The 18,458-nt window shown below is 28.8% G+C and overlaps 1 protein-coding gene across 1 annotated transcript in view; it reads left to right on the top strand.

Moving 5' to 3' along the window:
• Positions 1-18,458, top strand: part of LOC109602171 (potassium channel subfamily T member 2) — a 258,306-nt gene that overhangs the window by 221,770 nt on the left and 18,078 nt on the right. The window contains exons 8-12 of the mRNA XM_049962408.1: positions 193-287; positions 8,394-8,577; positions 8,630-8,995; positions 15,784-16,001; positions 16,515-16,664. Coding sequence (XP_049818365.1) covers positions 193-287; positions 8,394-8,577; positions 8,630-8,995; positions 15,784-16,001; positions 16,515-16,664 — 1,013 coding nt within the window. The remainder of the gene's footprint in view (positions 1-192; positions 288-8,393; positions 8,578-8,629; positions 8,996-15,783; positions 16,002-16,514; positions 16,665-18,458) is intronic.

Raw genomic sequence — 18,458 nt, 5'->3', positions numbered from 1 at the left:
GCTTAAAATTTACGCGGACACAAAGCACCTGCTTAATGAAAACATAATTACACTTTCCCACGCGTTTCATCTTCGTTTACTTGCGAGAAAATTTATTCACGCTTCATTAAATTTAGTCGAGTTATTGGGACTTTTTCCTGTCACATCAAATATATACCTAAGAAATACTAATAAGGGTTTAATTTTTTACAGAACGATTTACACCGGGCAATGCAAAAGTCTCAGTCCGCATTGTCGCAGCAGCTCACCATTTTGTCTGCAACACTAGTGTGTCTGGTGTTTACAAGGTAAACAAAAACAGGATCCTTGTTGTACTTTGTTGTTGTTTCAGCAGTTCGGTCTTTGGTTACCAAGAACTTACGTGCCCCGACCGAACCCGTGTGTACGTTGGATAAAACCAACAACAAAACGTAGGCGGGGAACTAACCGAATTATTATAATTATCTGGCCACAATCGCGCGACCAGATAAAAACACACATTTTAATTACACGGTAACAATTACTTAAATGAACGCAAAGTAATTAAAAAATGGACCGTTCCATTAAAATTCGCAGTTGCAATTTTCGCAGATCTCGGTCGCGGATAATCGCTGAATGGAAACGTCCCCGGAATAATCCGGTCGTCGGGCTGCAGGTACGTCCGGAAGATAACGAAATTGTTCCGCGTTTGTTTATATTTATTTGCCGTTCCGGCAACGGAATTTATCGGGTCGTAATTGAATGGAGGCGACATGTTTGCGACGTTCATTAGTGTGCTGGTCTTAATTATTGAATTTAAAAGAAAATGACGGATTTATTTTATAGTCGAATCGTAGTTAATTTTCACTCAAATATTTTTCGTGATTAATTTGATGTGTTTATTAAACCAATATGGCACAATTTCTTTTCACAAAATATAAATTTTAGTAAAAACTTAATGAATTAAATCTTTTTAATTATATAAATGTGTTTTAATTGTGTATCAGTCACACCAACATCTGATTTCCTTCTTTTTCACTGGATTTTAATTTAGGTTTGTGTTAACCTTCAATAATAGTGTTGATTATTATTTTTATAATATTGATACAATTAATATGTGGCTTAATAAACAACTCAAACGGGTCATAAAAAATAATAAATTGAAATAATTTGAAATAAAATCCAGTTAAGAAGAAAGAAATCAATTGTTATTATAACTGATACATGAATAAATCTTATTCGTATAATTTATAAATAATAAATAAATTTTCAATTTATTAATTAAGAAATTTGTAATTAATAATACATTAATAACATAGTCACTTTGCGATTATGGTGTAAGAGGGTGATTTTTTACCAATTGTAGGTCGCTAAAACCCAAAATGATGGTAAAAACGTCCAAGTGAGATTTTTGGATTGTTTTTTTAGCAAAAATAATTATTTTCAAATTAAAAGTCATAGGGTTGTTACTAAAGTTTCAGTGGATATTTACTAACCATTACTGTTTTCTGTGTCTTTGGGACAGTAGAGTAACACAAAGCCATTACAAAGTAAAAGAGTAGCCTCCCCTCAACCATCAATTTATTACAGGCCAAGCTAACGTGAAAAATATACCTCTTATTGAACTCATAAATGTTCTATTACCTCCATTACATATGAAGCTTGGATTGATTGAAAAATTGTTAAAGCATTAGATACGGGGAGAAATACACTATTTAAAGAAATTAACTCGCCACACCAATAATAATAATAATAATTAATATATTACACAAAATTTGTGTTTTCAAAAATAAAAATTTCAGCTTAATGTTTCCACCTCTATAACGAATGATAGTCTCACATACACAATTTCTGGGTTCGAATTTCATTTAGGTCAAAATTCCCCAAATTTCGAGTAGTAGACGCCTCACATCCTCTAAGTTATTCGAAAATGGTGTGGTCCCTTAAATGTCTTCCAAGAGTATACCAGTTATGGTCTATTGGTATAAGGTCTGATGTGGTCGAGCATTATCCTGTATTACTAAAAAATTTGGATCTACAGGAGCACATGGCACGACATGCTCTTCTAGAATGTCCAAAATGTAACTCTCAGCCTTAAGTTTCCCATTATTTATTACCATAGTTACAGTTATAGTTATAGTTTACACACGTCAGACAGTTGGATACATTTAAAATTCGGGTCACAATGTATAAAACTAATTATCTTAAAACTAGGTTGCAATCCAATCATTAAAATTATAAAAAAATATGTCTTTATTGAGTAAAAACACGTATTCAACTAATAATCCCTTACAACACTAGCAAATTTCTCGACAATCAGACACTTAACTGAAGAAAATTTTATTTCAAAAAAAATTGAGACAGTCTTAGTCTCGGTAAGTCAAGATTTTCAGTCCTAATGTCGTGGTCATGGATCGATCCACGTGTCTGATAACTTAGCTTGCATTCGTGTACAAATCGAAGAGACCTAAAAATGTATAGACTTGGCAAAGTTTGCAATCTTCTCCATAAGCAAGTCCATGAGTGTCCCCAAAAAAGAACCGCGTAGGAGAAATGAGAATTGACCAGTGCATAATAAGCAAACCTCAAAACAGACTAAGACAGCGAGACAAATATCTCAGCAGGTATATATTCCTACAGAGTTACCATCAACTGATTCCACATGTTTATACCAAAGCGGTGACGAGTCCAAGGTATCACCTGGAAATGTGTTATGAGCAAAGACTAAGTCAATTTCTCAGAGTTAAGAGTAAACAGTATGTTGACCGTTTTACTATCATTTAAATGATATTAAACCAACGCTTAGAGTAATATAAATTATACTATCTAAAACTTACCCCATCCCTAACTGATGATGTTTCTAATCCCAAAGGGATATCATCCGCGAATAGAATAACATGCAACTCAATTAAGAACATGTGAAGGTTGTTATTAAAAACCAAAAATAGTAGCAGTTCAAGGACCGATCCCTGAGGAATTCCGTTGGATATCCTTATTTTATTAAACGTTTCATCGCTGCAACGAACTTTTTGGACACGATTGCTCAGTTAAGATCCTAAGAGCTTAGTGGTTTTGGGATGAAAACCATATTAAAATAATGTACGCAACAAAATCTTATATGATACGCAATCAAAGGCTTTACTTAAGTCCAAAAAAGAAGCATAGTAATAGGCTTTATTTTCAAAAGCCTCAATAACAACAGCATCAAATGTTGACATCCCCTTAAGAAATCTTGATTTGAGCAAAAAACATTATTTCTATCAAGGTAATTATATAATAATTATTAAGTCTGTAAATATACTATTTATAATGTTAAGGTTAATTAACTTTGTAAGAGAACCAACTATCTGATTTTTTAGATTTAATGACTTTAATTCATCCTTTAGTCCTGAGCACATGTTTAGACACATTTTAAAAGTCATATACAATGTTTCAAAGTTAATATAACAGTGTATATACGTGGTTAAGATTTCGCATTTCATCATCAAAATACTTTACATTTGTTGAGTAGTGTAATTAAAACAAATATTTTATGTAAAGAAATTTTATCGATTAATAAACTTAAAAGTATGTAATAATTTTTTGAGAGTAACTCTCAATTGTCAAACAATTTTGATAACAATCAAGAAAGATATTAGATACTAATATGACTGGTACGTCTCGCAATTAAATTATGTATTCGAATTTCGCGATTATAGTCGACAAACTCCCCGCGACGCTAACGAAATTGGTCGCGAACGCTCGCAACTCCCCCGGAAAGTTGAAACAACGAAAACGAATTTTGCAAGAACAAACACAATTATTATTCATTCGGCGGAAGTGTAACTAGCAAATTGGGACCCGATAGAAAGGCGCACTTAAGGCTATTAAAAGTATACGGTGGCGGCGAGGGGGCAGCAGACGTGGAAACGGCACGGCATTACTGCAGAGTGATAATTCAAATTGTAACCGGATGCGACAACGACGCCGTTCTTCAGATGGAGCGGCGAAACGGACGCTGGCTTAATTTCCACAAAGAACTGCCTTTAATTTGAAAGTCATTAGGGGAAATAGGATCATAATTGGGACATTTATGCGACCGGTTCATTTACCTCTTAACCGAGATCTCCGACACTCGAGGCGAAAGAATGGAAGTAAGAGGATCCGGCACGGCTGAACGATATTTAAATTGGGAGTTTATACTAATCCGTCGCGTTTAATTCTTCGCGGCTATAATCGGTGAGCTTTATAAATAAAATTGTCCGCATTGCGTTCGAATGCCTACTGCGTGCGGAAGAGTTGCGGCCGTCATAACGAAATGTTTAAAGTTTAATCGATAGATATAATCGAGGCAGTGACAACGAAAACGATCCGGCAATTATCGCCGCATGATTTGTTTATTAATAGAACAGCGTAGACATAAAGTAGATGTTAATCACGAAAATTAAATAATTGAGGAAAATTGCGCTTGACCCTTGTTGGCAACATGTCAGACATGTATAAATGTGAAAAACAATTACAGTAAAACTGTAAAACTGCATGATACTGACGTCAGATGTTACAGTCCTCACCCACGTCTATTTATAGCACAACTCTAGAGGGACACACGCCCCTTTATACTAAAATAACCCTGAGAAATAAACTTAATTAATCATCGATTTTGGTGTCTGCTGTTTTGCACTTTTGACGTGGTCATGACACTTTTCAAATGGCTAAAAACCAATTATTTGTTTAACGTAAATTGAGATTTTCGATTCAAGTGAATGGTAAAAAGTGTTTCGTTTGCTCAGACGGCGAAATAATTCAGCGACAGCCCAATATAACTAAAGTCGTCCGGAGTAAAATTCACGTCACGTGCATAAAATATTTGTCGCCGAGTAAACTTGTTTACACACAAAGATTTCCTTGATACGGCCATTAAATAAATCCGGCGTTTGATAATTTTCTTATAAATTAAACAATTAAGACCAGCGCACTAATGAACGTCGTAAACAGACCGCCCACCTTCAATTACGACCCGATAATTAACGACGACGGAATGGCAAATAAATATAAACATACACGGGATAATTTCGTTTGTTCCGAATCCGATTTGGATTTCAATTCGAATTGTTGGGGGGTTAACTTTCAATCAATTATTTTTTAGGATCTGTTTATTAAACCACAATAAAAATGAAAACGTTACTTAATATTTCTTTACAATAGAATATATGATTTGTTGTAATAATAAAGTGTAATTATGAATAATTTTTTATTTTTTGTAATAAATGTGAATTTTAAATCTTTATAATTATACGAATAAGCTTTATTCGTGTACCAGTTACACTTTCATCTGATATCCTTCTTTTTCACTGGACAATTGTTCCTTTTTTATGGCGTATTTCAGGAGTGTTAAAGCACAATCACAAAAAATTATTAATTTTTTTAGATATGCTATACACTATCACTCATATGTAGTACAACAAATTAAAAAGCATAATCATTTTATTAAAAGAACGATTTTTTTTAATTTAAATTAATTTTATAATTATTAAGTGTCTAAACATTTCGTTCCTCCCTTTATATATGAATATCTTTATTTACATAGTTTTTTATAACGTTTAATTTCTAACACGTAATCGTATATTCAATACAGTTGATTTTATAATTTATTTCCATGTCCGACATCTTTCCTTACAGCTAAAGATGCCTAGAGGTGTCCATTTATCGATACAAATTAAACAACACATTGTAGGAAAGTTCCAGAGTCGTAAAAATCAGGGTAAAATGCCAGTTGATTTAAATTTAATCAAATCGATCATTTCGAGGACGATTTCCAAATTTAACAGAAAGAATACACTGGAAAATGTTTCCAAATGTGGAGGAAAACACAAGACTAACGGTGTCGTAGACAAGAAAATAAAATGTTTGTTGTTCACGACCCTTTTATGAGCACATCAAGACAATCACTGGACTATTTACTGCTCATTGCTAATCCTTCAGTCTGTTAATATTATTCCAAATGAAATAGTTTTTACTAAGGCACATACGGAAAAGTTCCACTATATCTGGAGGGAATCTTTCTAATATCCTGTTTAAGGACTCATTGACTGGAACTTAAGTGAATATTTAGACCATACAGTATATACCAATCGGTATCTACCATACATAAACTACCTAACCACCATCCTAGACAAAAACAAGAGGTTATCAAAACACTAACCGAACGATCCAAAAGGATATGTGTCAAACACCACCTCGCTAAAGAACAAGAACACTTAGAAAAAACACTACAGGCCAACGGATACAAAAGCTTAGAAATGAGCCCCTCATACTAATAACAAAGATCCACCTAGTGAGCCCACGATTGGTAAAGCATTTCTCCCATATATTACCGGTAGCATCCGATTACCGATAAAACATAACATCCATACTGTCTTTATACTAACAAGGAAGATTCAACACAGTCTCAGATCTGCCAAAGAGAGGAGAGACCATCAAACATCTTCAGGAATATACCGCATATCATGCTCTTGCGGGAAAGTACATATCGGTACTACAAAACATTTAATAGGGATTAGGATTAAGGAACACAAACAAAACTACAAACTAGGACAGTCAGACAAGTTTGCTATAGCTGAACATGTCTGACTGTTAAATGAAAATCATAAGATAAAATTCCAAGATACACAATTCCTTGCCTCGAAAATTGAATATCACAAAAGAATTATTAGGGAAGCAATTGAAATCCATAAACATGGAAACAACTTCAACAGAAAATAATACGCATTGAAACTTGTCAATCAGATGTCAAAGTGATACGAACCAAATCAGACCTCTGAAGATGCTAGCCACTTGTGCTAGCGAAACGTCAGGAAATAATTCCACCAAACGTAGACCTATAAAGCCGAACAAATATACATATGGAATTTTGTTTTCCGATGAAAGTTGGTTCCAATTATTGAAATCTGCTAGCATTTAATAGGTGAGAAGACCAATTAATGAATGGTGTAATCTCATGTACACTAGATCTACTGTGAATCATGGTGCAAGAGACATTATAGTTTGGGGATATTTTTCTAGATATGGTATGGGTCCGCTGGTTAAGATGGACGAGATAATGGACGTTTCCTTTATCGTGACATTCTGAAAAATCGTGTGCTTCCATCACATGAGTTTAAGATGGACCTTCCAGTTCGATAACGATCCGAAACACTCGTATAAGTTAGTTAAAGAATGGTTCATTTCTCTCGGAATATGTGAAATATCTTGGCCAGCACTAAGGCCAAACCTAAATCCAATTGAAAACCTTGTTCAAAATAAATGGACAGAGATATCGGAATATTATATTGAAAAAAGGTGTTTAGAAGTTATTACAGATAATGAATATGCACTAGATACTAAATAAAGCAAGGCTAAATTTACGTAAGGTTGTTTTATTTTATAGTTGTTCCACTTTTGACCATTTTTTTCCCTAATATTAATAAATACCTAACTAAACTCACTAATAAACCATTATATTGTCGTATTGTTGTTATCAAACATACAGCGTAACTGAAATTTAAAAGTACATTTTTATTAAGACAATTGAAAATTTATAAAGTTGCTCTACATGTGATCGATAGTAAATAATTTCTTGTAATTAATGCTGCATAATTATAAATCTCTTCAGAATCATTTCCTTGTAAAAATAATGAATTTATAATCTTCATAATTATACGAATGAGGTTTATTCGTGCTGCTTTCTTTCATGCTGTCGCAAAATAAATTACTAAAATCTAATTTTTCCCTTAATTAATTTACTTTCGTAGATTCAAAGCGGGTTTCATAAACGCTGCTTTTTACTCTTAAAAAAAACTGCGAATCATTAGTCAACATTTTGTGCATGTCAAACAAAAATGTTCAACCATAAACAGAATGAAGGCGAACCTGAAACAGCCATTTTTCAGGTTTTGCTTAAAATATTTTAATTAATATGCAAGGAGGTAATTAAATAAAACATTTCCGTCACGTTTTTTCTTATACATCCATTAACTCGATACGGTTTTTCGTAGAGATACAATAAATCTGATTGCATATGTCAATATTAATCTCGCACCGAATCAATTTTCTGGTATGTTTGCTAACCATCCGGGCCGCCGAAAATCCGGTTTATTTAACGCTCTTCCCGAACGATTTCCTATGCGATTTCCAGTTTCACCGCAGTGGAAAACAATTATGTTCCAGGCACATATTTTCTCCTTATAATTACTTTGCCAAAGGTCGTGTGTGTGTGTGGTGTCAACAACATCATTAGTCTTAATAAAACATTAAAAACATTCAACGCGGCGTTCCCAACTAATACCGTTTTGGCATGCAATATTTCCTGTCTTGAACAACGGATCAAATTAAACTGACAACCGCCCCCAAAATTGTATCGTAAACTTTCGCATTGTTGTATTTTGTTCCTAATTATAAGTTTTTGATGGTGTTTTCAGCGTGTGCGGCATTCAACACTTCCAAAGGGCGGGCCATCGACATCTGAACCTCTTCCAAGCCACGTACTACGTGGTGGTCACCTTCTCAACGGTGGGTTACGGCGATTTCGTGCCGGACATTTGGCCGTCGCAGCTCTACATGGTGATCATGATATGCGTCGCCTTGATCGTTCTGCCGACACAGGTACAAACTCCCCGGTACCACTTAGCTCCCCGTACTACCCCCAGAATTTTAGTTTGAGCAGTTGGCGTTCACGTGGATGGAACGGCAGAAGCTGGGCGGCTCCTACTCGTCGCACCGAGCTCAATCGGAGAAACACGTGGTGGTGTGCAGCACGACGCTGCACGCCGACACCATCATGGACTTCCTGAACGAGTTCTACGCCCACCCCCTACTCCAGGACTATTACGTGGTGCTGCTGTCGCCCATGGAGCTGGACACGACCATGCGGATGATCCTACAAGTGCCTATCTGGGCCCAGCGGGTGATCTACATCCAGGGCTCGTGTCTGAAGGACGGCGACTTGGCCAGGGCCAGGATGAACGAAGCCGAGGCCTGTTTCATTTTGGCCGCCAGGAATTACGCCGACAAAACTGCAGCGGTAAGCCTGATCAATTTACGTACAGCCTTTGTGGGTGTTTAAATCAACTTTTGTGCCGCTAAAAATGCGATGGGTATCGGGAGAATTTACCTCTTTCAATTATTTGCGTCGCGTGGAACTTATCTGAGTAATTAACAGGCGGTGTAACAAATACACGATTTTTTTTATCGTCGCGACGTTATAATAAATTTTTCAGTGGCAATAAAAGTATAGTTGCCTGGGCTTCATAAATCATTTCATGGGTCTTGATCAAAATTTAATCAGTGTACCACGAAATGTGTCCGATTAACTATTAACGCAAATATGTAATAAATAAAATACGTGTACGTGTCGCCGTCATAATTGATTAATATTACAGCACACACAGGAAATTCATTTATTTATTAAATAAATATGTTTTAAATGTACAATAAAGAACAAAAATATACTGAATTTTGCATGGAGATTAAAAAGCTATTACGTAATAAAGATATTCATAAAAACAATTTTGTGAAAAGAAGAACAAACTATAGCAGATAAATTTAATAAATATTTTATTGAGAGTTTTAAACATACACAAAATAGTATAGATAGAAATAAAGATAAATATTTTAGAAAATGACACTGAACTTATGATAAACTGAATATAGTGAAGGATGTATTATATTTGAAGTGTGTAAATTTTAGATATTAATAATAATTAATTTTGTATTGCTCAACAGGCGCACATCCATCCACAGAACAAAAATTAATAGACAAATACATGAAAAACGATAATTTCAAAAAATAAAACAATGTTAATGCAACTTCACAGAATCAACAGCATATATACATATACAAATGTATATATACATCTTACAAAAAGAAATAAATGGTTATTCATCCCTAGCCTAAGCCATATCACATACTTATATACCACGGGTGGCCAAGCTCCTTCATAGTCCGAGCCATTTTTCAAAATTTCAAATGTTTTACGAGCCGCAATTAAATACGTATATAATAGGTATATATTATATTAATATAATGTAATGCGCATCCACCAATTTTTTAACGTTTGTTTAAATAATACTTTTTATTAAATTAATTTTGAAAATTAATAATGTTTGTTTTCCCTTTTGTTAATTGTCTATATTTTAATATGTTACGTTGAAACTAATGAACCTTTTATTGTGTTATTAAATACTATGTTAAGTCCATTCCATTCCTCTTAAATAATCGACGCGTCTCCCACTTCTATTGTTGACTGCGATGGGAATGCACGAAAATAATTTGCAGAAATAAAATGCTCTGTTTTTCTAATTTCAAAATTTTGATATATTTGTATATACATTATTACTCATATGTAAAGGAGTGTAATAATGTATATTTTCATTTATCTTGATAAAAGTGTTCTTTTAAATATCCATATTATTGTCAGTTATGCAGTATGTTGATAACAACACAACAATATAATTGCTTATTGGTGAGTTTAGTTAGGTATTTATTAATATTTGAAAAAAAAATTCAAAGGTTAAAAGTAGAGCAACTATAAAATAAAACAAGCTTACGTACTCTTCTAACTCTTACTATATTAAGATCCACCATTTTTTAGATTTGTTTAAATAATTATTTTTTATTAAATTAAATTTGAAAATTATTAATATTTGTTCTCCCTTTTGTTAAATGTTTATATTTTAAGATCTCTCTTTGTCACTATCAGTTTATTTTAATATATTTAATTAGATAATTAGAAAGAAACAATGGATTTTTCTAAGTTAAAGGTGGCAGAACCTATAATGACAATGCTAGAAAAAAGCTACTTCTACTTTCTTCTACTAGTACAGGGGTGCTATTACTAGTTGTTCTATTCTACTAGTACAGGGGTGGTCAAACTCCTTGATAATCCGAGCCATTTTTCAAAATTTCAAATTTTTCGCAAGCCACAATTAAATACGTATTTAAAAGATGTGCAAAAAAGGTATTAAAAAAATTGTTATTATTGAAAAAATTGTTATTATTGAAATTATATTTATTGAAATCATATAAATAAAAGTACAAAATATGTCTATTGAATTTAAATATTAAAAATTAATTAAAACATATTTATTTCGCTTCTCTTGATAATTCTGGAATGAAAAGGGAATTCAGGTACATTTATCGAGAGCCACAAATAATCCTTCAAAGAGCTGCACGTGGCTCGCGAGCCGCAATTTGGCCACCTCTGTTATATAAGTACATTCAATTACCTAACTCCAAAAGAAATAAAAAATAATTAATTTAAACAATACTTCGTAAGGAAAAAAATTAATTAATTCAAACAAAAGTATTATTAACTTCTTTTAATATTGCCTTAGTAGTAGAGAGATGTAAACTAGCGATTTTGCCGAACAGTGCGTTATAGATGACTGTAAAATGTTGTATATGATATTGAAGCTGCTCAAGGAACGTGTAACTTTAGAACTTTCAACAGAACAGAGTAGTCGAACTGATAATTGGCTAATTTGTGTAAGAATATCAAATATTCTTCGCTTATAAAGAGACAGTAAAATACATTTAGAAGAACTTGGTAATCATAGCTCTGGGGTTTTCGTAAATTTAAAATTGTTATTTTGAATGTATGTGACTAATGGTTCGGTGAAAGAAATTAATAAAATTGTATTAGAATATTTCGTGGATTTCAGAATATTTGAAACCTGAGACAAAACATTTTTGTTACAAACATTGAATATGATTGGCTTTAGTTTGAAAATTATTCAACACACTTATATCAAAAAATTAAATTTAAAAACTGTGTAAACGATACATTTTAGTCAGATCATCTATTCAAAATTTTTTATTTTTAAATATAAATTAAATATTTTAATAATTTTTAATTTTGAATTAAATATTTTTAAATATTAATTAATATTATTTTTTTAGAATTTAAATTAGATATTTTATTTTTTTTTTTAATTATAAATTAATATTATTATAATATTTTATTATTATTTAAATAGATAATTTTAATTTCTAATAAATGTATATAATTTATAAATTTTATTTATTTTAATTTTTTTCGAAGTTCAGAAATTTCATCAAATGTGTTCCCTTTTCAAAGGTATTTCAAATGAAGATTTACGTTAGGCAATTGAATGTATATATTGTACAATATGTGACATACATAATGATGTTGATTATATGTCTGAAACTGGAAATCAGGAGTTATCTGTATTTTAAACGGATCTATGATAATAGTTTATGTTGTAGGTAAACTTCATAAAATATTAATGTTTTAAAAGATTATAATATGTTTTAAAAACAATTTCCAAAAGATTTATTTATTTAGGAGAACGGCTACAAGTTTCAAACATTAAAATTTAAACACGAGAATATAACCAATAGTCCTCACTTTGATTATGGTGCTTCTATAGTGATTCAGATGATTTAACTATTTGTTCTATCAATTATATCAATATCAGAAAGTACAAAATAAATGCATGAGGATAATATTGAAAGCCAATAAATATAGTCTAATAAAAGATATGTTGTAAGTCTTAACTTTTTAAATATTAAACAAATAATTATTCTTAAACATTTCGAAATTATTTATAAAATTAAAAACCGAATTACTCCATCATATTTATATAGAAAAGTACAACGTATTATTAGAAGAAAATAGGATTTTATGTTAAATCTCAATATTTAAACAAAAGTATATATATATATATATATATATATATTTAACTAGCATTTAAATTTTTAATTTTCGCTAACGTTACTTAATGGCCTCGATTGTTTTTTCCTCTTAATTGTCCGCATAGAATTAAGGCAATTAAAGGGGAATAATTTGGAAGTATTCTTGCGGCCCGGCCGGCGTTGGTAATCTCAAAATTTAATTCGATCTGGTCCCGACTGAGATTGAATTATGGGCCCGGTCCACGATCCTAATTAAACATTCAGACAGTATCCGTCAATATGGAAACAGGTATGTGATACAGAAGGGTGTTTTAGCCAATCATCGCAGTCGCATGTATCTATAATTTGCTCAATATGTACCTTAATAATCCGTAATTTTCCTTTGATAATGTTCTAATTGAATTCGCATTTGATAATGGTCCGTATTTACTTAGAAATCGAGACCCTTTATAAATAAAAGGTGCGTGTTAACAGTCTCTGTTGTTCCTTAGGGAGTTTGCTCATTGTTACTATGGATTCTAAGCCAACTATTATTTCTGGGATCAATGAATTAAACACACCTATTATGGGTGTACTTGACGTTATATATAAAACGGTATTTTTCATTGATCTATTGTAAACCAAATACAACACAGAGGCCTTCATTATCATATTCAAATAAACGGTGAATAATGAAGTCCAAAGTAAACAGCAGGAATTCACTCCCCGTCTCATTGATTTATTAAATGTTTAATTCCATTGTTAGAATTTCAAATTTTAATTACGTTTTTAAATTTTCAATTTCGACAAACAAAATTATTGGAACAGTTTTATTTGCCGTTGAAAATTTAAAGAGGGCGACAATTGAATTTCAGGGGGATACGGGGATGAAAGCTTTTCAGCACAATATCCTTCCTATAATATTAATAATTGGGAGTGGGTTTCCTTATACAGGAATATACAAATGCCAAATGAAAAACCGTTTTGAGAAAATTGGGTCATCATTTTCCACATATTAAATTTCCACCACAAGAAATATATTTATTGAATTGAAAAAATCGTGTGTATTTCGCGAACGTGTTTAACACAAAGAAATAAAATCAATGAATCGAACTTTTGTTGAATTTTTTTGTTTAATTGAAAATAAAATTTTAAATTTCATAAATATTTTTTATATTTTTTCCTTTGCTTAAAATTTATTATTTAATTAAATAAAAAAATGTATTTTAGAATTTTTTATTTTTTAATATAAATTAAATATTTTAATTCTTTTAATATGAATTAAATATTATTATTTTTTAAATTAAATATATTTAAATAGCTATGTTTATTAGTTTAGTTTTATTAGTTTCATATTAATTAAATAATTTTATTTTTTAAATTTAAATTATGAATTTAAATTTAGATATTTTATTTCATTTTTTTTATTTTAAATTAAATATTTTATTGTTATTATTATATATCAGAGGTGACCAAACTGCGGTTCGCATGTCACATGCGGCTCTTTGAGGGATTATTTGTGGCTCCTGATAAATATACCCCAGTTCCATTTTCATTCCAGAATTATGAAGAGAAGTAAAATAAATGTGTTTAATTTTTAATATTTAAATTCAATACACATATTTTGTACTTTTATTTATGTTTTCAATAAATATAATTTCTGTAAACAAATTTTTTTAATACCTTTTTTACATAGCTTTTAAATACTGCGGCTCGCGAAATATTTCAAATTTTAAATTATTCATTTTAATTTTTAAGCTTAATATTTTAAACTTAAATTAAATATTCTGATTTATTAAGTTTGAATTAAATATTTTATTTATTTATTTTTTATATAAATGATCATTTTAATTTTTTTAGCTACATATTTTATATTATATTTTTTTATTTAAATACTTAATTTAGCCTTATATTTCAAATATTATATGTTTAAATTAAATATTTTAATTCTTTTTAATTTAAATTTTATATTTTATTTTTTATTTTAAATTAAATATGTTTGTCCGTTTCGTTCACCTTTACATAAATGATAGTGTGAAATATGTTCGAGAGTGTAGTATGTAATTAAATATTTTGATATTTTTTAATTTTGAATTAAATATTTTTAAATAGTTATGTTTAATAGTTAGCGTAATATTTAACATATATTAAATTATTTATTTTTTTAGAATTTAAATTAAATATTATATTTTATTTTTTTAATTATAAATTAATATTATCATAATATTTTATTATTATTTAAATAGATAATTTTAATTTTTTTAGTTTTTAATTTCTAATAAATATATATAAATATTTTATTAATTTTATTTATTTTTAATTTTTAAGCTTATTATTTTGATTATTTTATTAATTTATATAAAATAGATCATTTTAATTTTTTTAGCTACATATTTTATATTATATATATATTATTTTAAATAGTTAATTTAATTCTTTATATCTCTATTATTTCAAATATTACATATTTAAATTAAATATTTTAATTTCATTGAATTTAAATTATATATTTTATTTTATTTTTTATTTTAAATTAAATATTTTATTAGTATTATATATTATTTTTAGTTTTTAAGCTTAATATTTTGAATATTAATATATTTTTTCTTATTTAAATAGTTACATTAAATCTTTATATCTTCATATTTCAAATATTAAATATTTAAATTAAATATTTTTATGTTCTAGAATTTAGATATTTTATTTTTTTATTTTAAATCAAATATTTTATTAATAATAATAATTTAAATCATTATTAATATTGAAATTGAAAATTATAATTATTTTAAATTTACAGAAAATAAATTAGAAAATTAGTCAAATTATAAGTGCTTAAAATCAATACGGTTTTCGGTTGTTAGGTGGATCACTTTGTACGCAGTTTGTCAGCAATCTTTAGTATAAATTGAACTAAATATAAATATTTAATAATTAGTCAACTAAATGTGAAAGTCTTATGTGATAACGGCTAATTTAAGTAATGGAAATTAGATTTATAAAAAAAAATCCTTTTAGATTATACTTTACTTCATTACTTCTAACTAAAAATTTTGTAGACCCTTAAACATATTAAAAATTTTGCCAGTATAATAAAGACGATATACAAGTACTGTCAACTATATTATTAATCTTTTTTTATTTGAAAAAATTTAATAAATTTTATTTCTTCCCTTTAGGACGAACACACGATATTAAGGTCGTGGGCGGTGAAGGACTTCGCGCCGAGCGTCGCCCAGTACGTGCAGATCTTCAGGCCGGAGAACAAGCTGCACGTCAAATTCGCCGAGTTCGTGGTCTGCGAGGACGAGTTCAAGTATGCACTTCTGGCCAACAACTGCACGTGTCCGGGGGCGTCCACGCTCGTCACCCTCCTACTTCACACGTCACGTGGACAGTATGTAAATTGTTCATGATACATTTATAAATTTAATAGGTCAAGGGATGGTCATTTATATATAATTTTAGTGCTTTGACATAGAAACGCACTTTTTAATTGCAACTTTTCATAAAACTATGAACTTTAAACACATAAAACGGTAAAAATTCATAATGAGGTGAGAAAGTTCCGACGTAATTGCCTCCTAAGGGGTTGAGAGACTGTTTGTAACGTTTTTAATTAACGTAATTATTAATATGTTTACGACGACATGTGTTGAAATACATACAAGAAAACTTAAAAACTCAATTTAAGACCCGTCAAACCGGAACACCATTCATTCTTCCAAGGGCAGGAAGCACTTCCTGCTGAAACCTCGCGCGTGACTTGCTTGTCAACCACCTCCGCTTCACACCTGAAAATCTCCTGTATACTCACCTTACATGTACATGTACAAGGAATTTTATTTCTGAAGCGTACAATACATATATTTTTCAATCTTAAAATGTGACGTCGATTTTTTTGTTGCAGGGAAGGTCAGCAGTCGCAGGAGGAATGGCACAGGCTTTACGGTCGGTGTTCGGGCAACGAAATCTATCACATTGTCCTGGGGGATAGCCGATTCTTCGGCGAATACGAGGGCAAGAGCTTCACCTACGCCAGCTTTCACTCGCACAGAAAGTAGGTAAATTGACGGTGGATCGACTCCATCAATCCTACCGAAATACCGTTCCTCCCACACGACGCGTTTATAATAAAAATTTTATTGCCCCGTCACGAAAGATACCGGACTGAAACGTATAAATTATGATATAAATTCCTGAAAGGTCGAATTTAATTATACTTATCAATAAGCCAATGCGTCGAAACGTATTTGTATCGATTGTTATTTTCTTTTCGTGTTTTGGCCGCGTAAGCTTCTTAGAAGCCCACTGGGAATCAGGATGCTTGTTCATTAATTCATCCCTTAAGTGACTGATAGTCCGAACCCTTAATTATGTTATGGAGAATTGAAAAATATTGATATTTAATATACAATTATAAATTTAAATTATTTTTATCTTTTTAGATTATTATTTCAATTAAATATTTTAAAGTTTTTAATTATAATTTTTATTTTTTTTTTTTATATTTAAATTATTATTTTGAACTATATTATCAATATTATAAATTAAAATATGTTCTTTTTATAATATAAATTAAATATTATTTTTAACTTAAAATTAATTTTTTAATTTTATAAAGTTAATATTATTAATATTATAAATTAAATTTTTTTATTTAAATTAAATATACCCTTCCTTTAATTTATATTATATATTTTATTTTATTTTTAATTCTAAATTAAAATTTTTATTTTTTTTTTTTTCAATTTAAATGAAACAATTCAATTTATATTATATTTTATATATTTTTAGTTTATGTTAATAATAAAAAAAATTTAAATATCATAAAATATTTCTTTTTTATATTTTAAATTAAATATTTTATTTATTTTTTTTTTTTTTAATTTAAATTTTTTATCCTTAGTATTTTAATATTTTACAATTTCAATTTAAATGAAACAATTCAATTTATATTATATTTTATATATTTTTAGTTTATGTTAATAATAAAAAAAATTTAAATATCATAAAATATTTCTTTTTTATATTTTAAATTAAATATTTTATTTATTTTTTTTTTTTAATTTAAATTTTTTATCCTTAGTATTTTAATATTTTACAATTTAAATTAAATATTTCAATTTTTTTTAATTTTTAATTAATAATTTTATTTCTTTTTTTTTAATTCAAATTAAGCTCTAATTTTTAATTTCAAATAGTATAAATTTAATTTTGATATTACAATTTTCTTAAATTTAAATTAATTAATTTTAATATTTTCAAATTTTAAATAAAATATCTTAATGAATATTAGTTTATTTCTTTTAATCCCAATATTTCAAATATTATAATGATAAATATAAAATTTGAATTAAATATTGTAATTTCTTCAAATTGAAAATATTTTAATTTTTTTTTTTAATTTTAAATTAAATTTTCGGTATCTTTTATATTTAAATTATTATTTTTATTTTTTAAGCTTAACATTTCAAATATTATAAATTAAAATTAAATATTACTTTTTTATTTTATATTATATATTTTATTCTATTATTATTTTAATTTAAATTATTATTTTTAATATTTTAACCTTAATATTTCAAATATTTTAATTTTTTACAATTTAAATCAAATATTCTATTTTTTTTATAATTTTAAATTATTCTTATTTTTTTATTATTTATTTAAATAGTTTTTTAAATTTCTTCTTTCTAAATCAAAGTATTTTTTAAATTTAAATTCTTTTGAATTTTTTAATTTTAATAATTTAAACATTATAAAATTTAAATCTAATTTAAAATAAAAATTATATATTTTAATTTTTTTAGTTTTATGTTTCAAATATTATAAATTTAGATTTATATAGAAT

The sequence above is a fragment of the Aethina tumida genome, chromosome 2 (genome assembly GCF_024364675.1).
Source record: "Aethina tumida isolate Nest 87 chromosome 2, icAetTumi1.1, whole genome shotgun sequence".
Taxonomy (NCBI): Eukaryota; Metazoa; Arthropoda; class Insecta; order Coleoptera; family Nitidulidae; genus Aethina; species Aethina tumida.
This window is presented reverse-complemented; position numbering and strand designations above follow the sequence as displayed.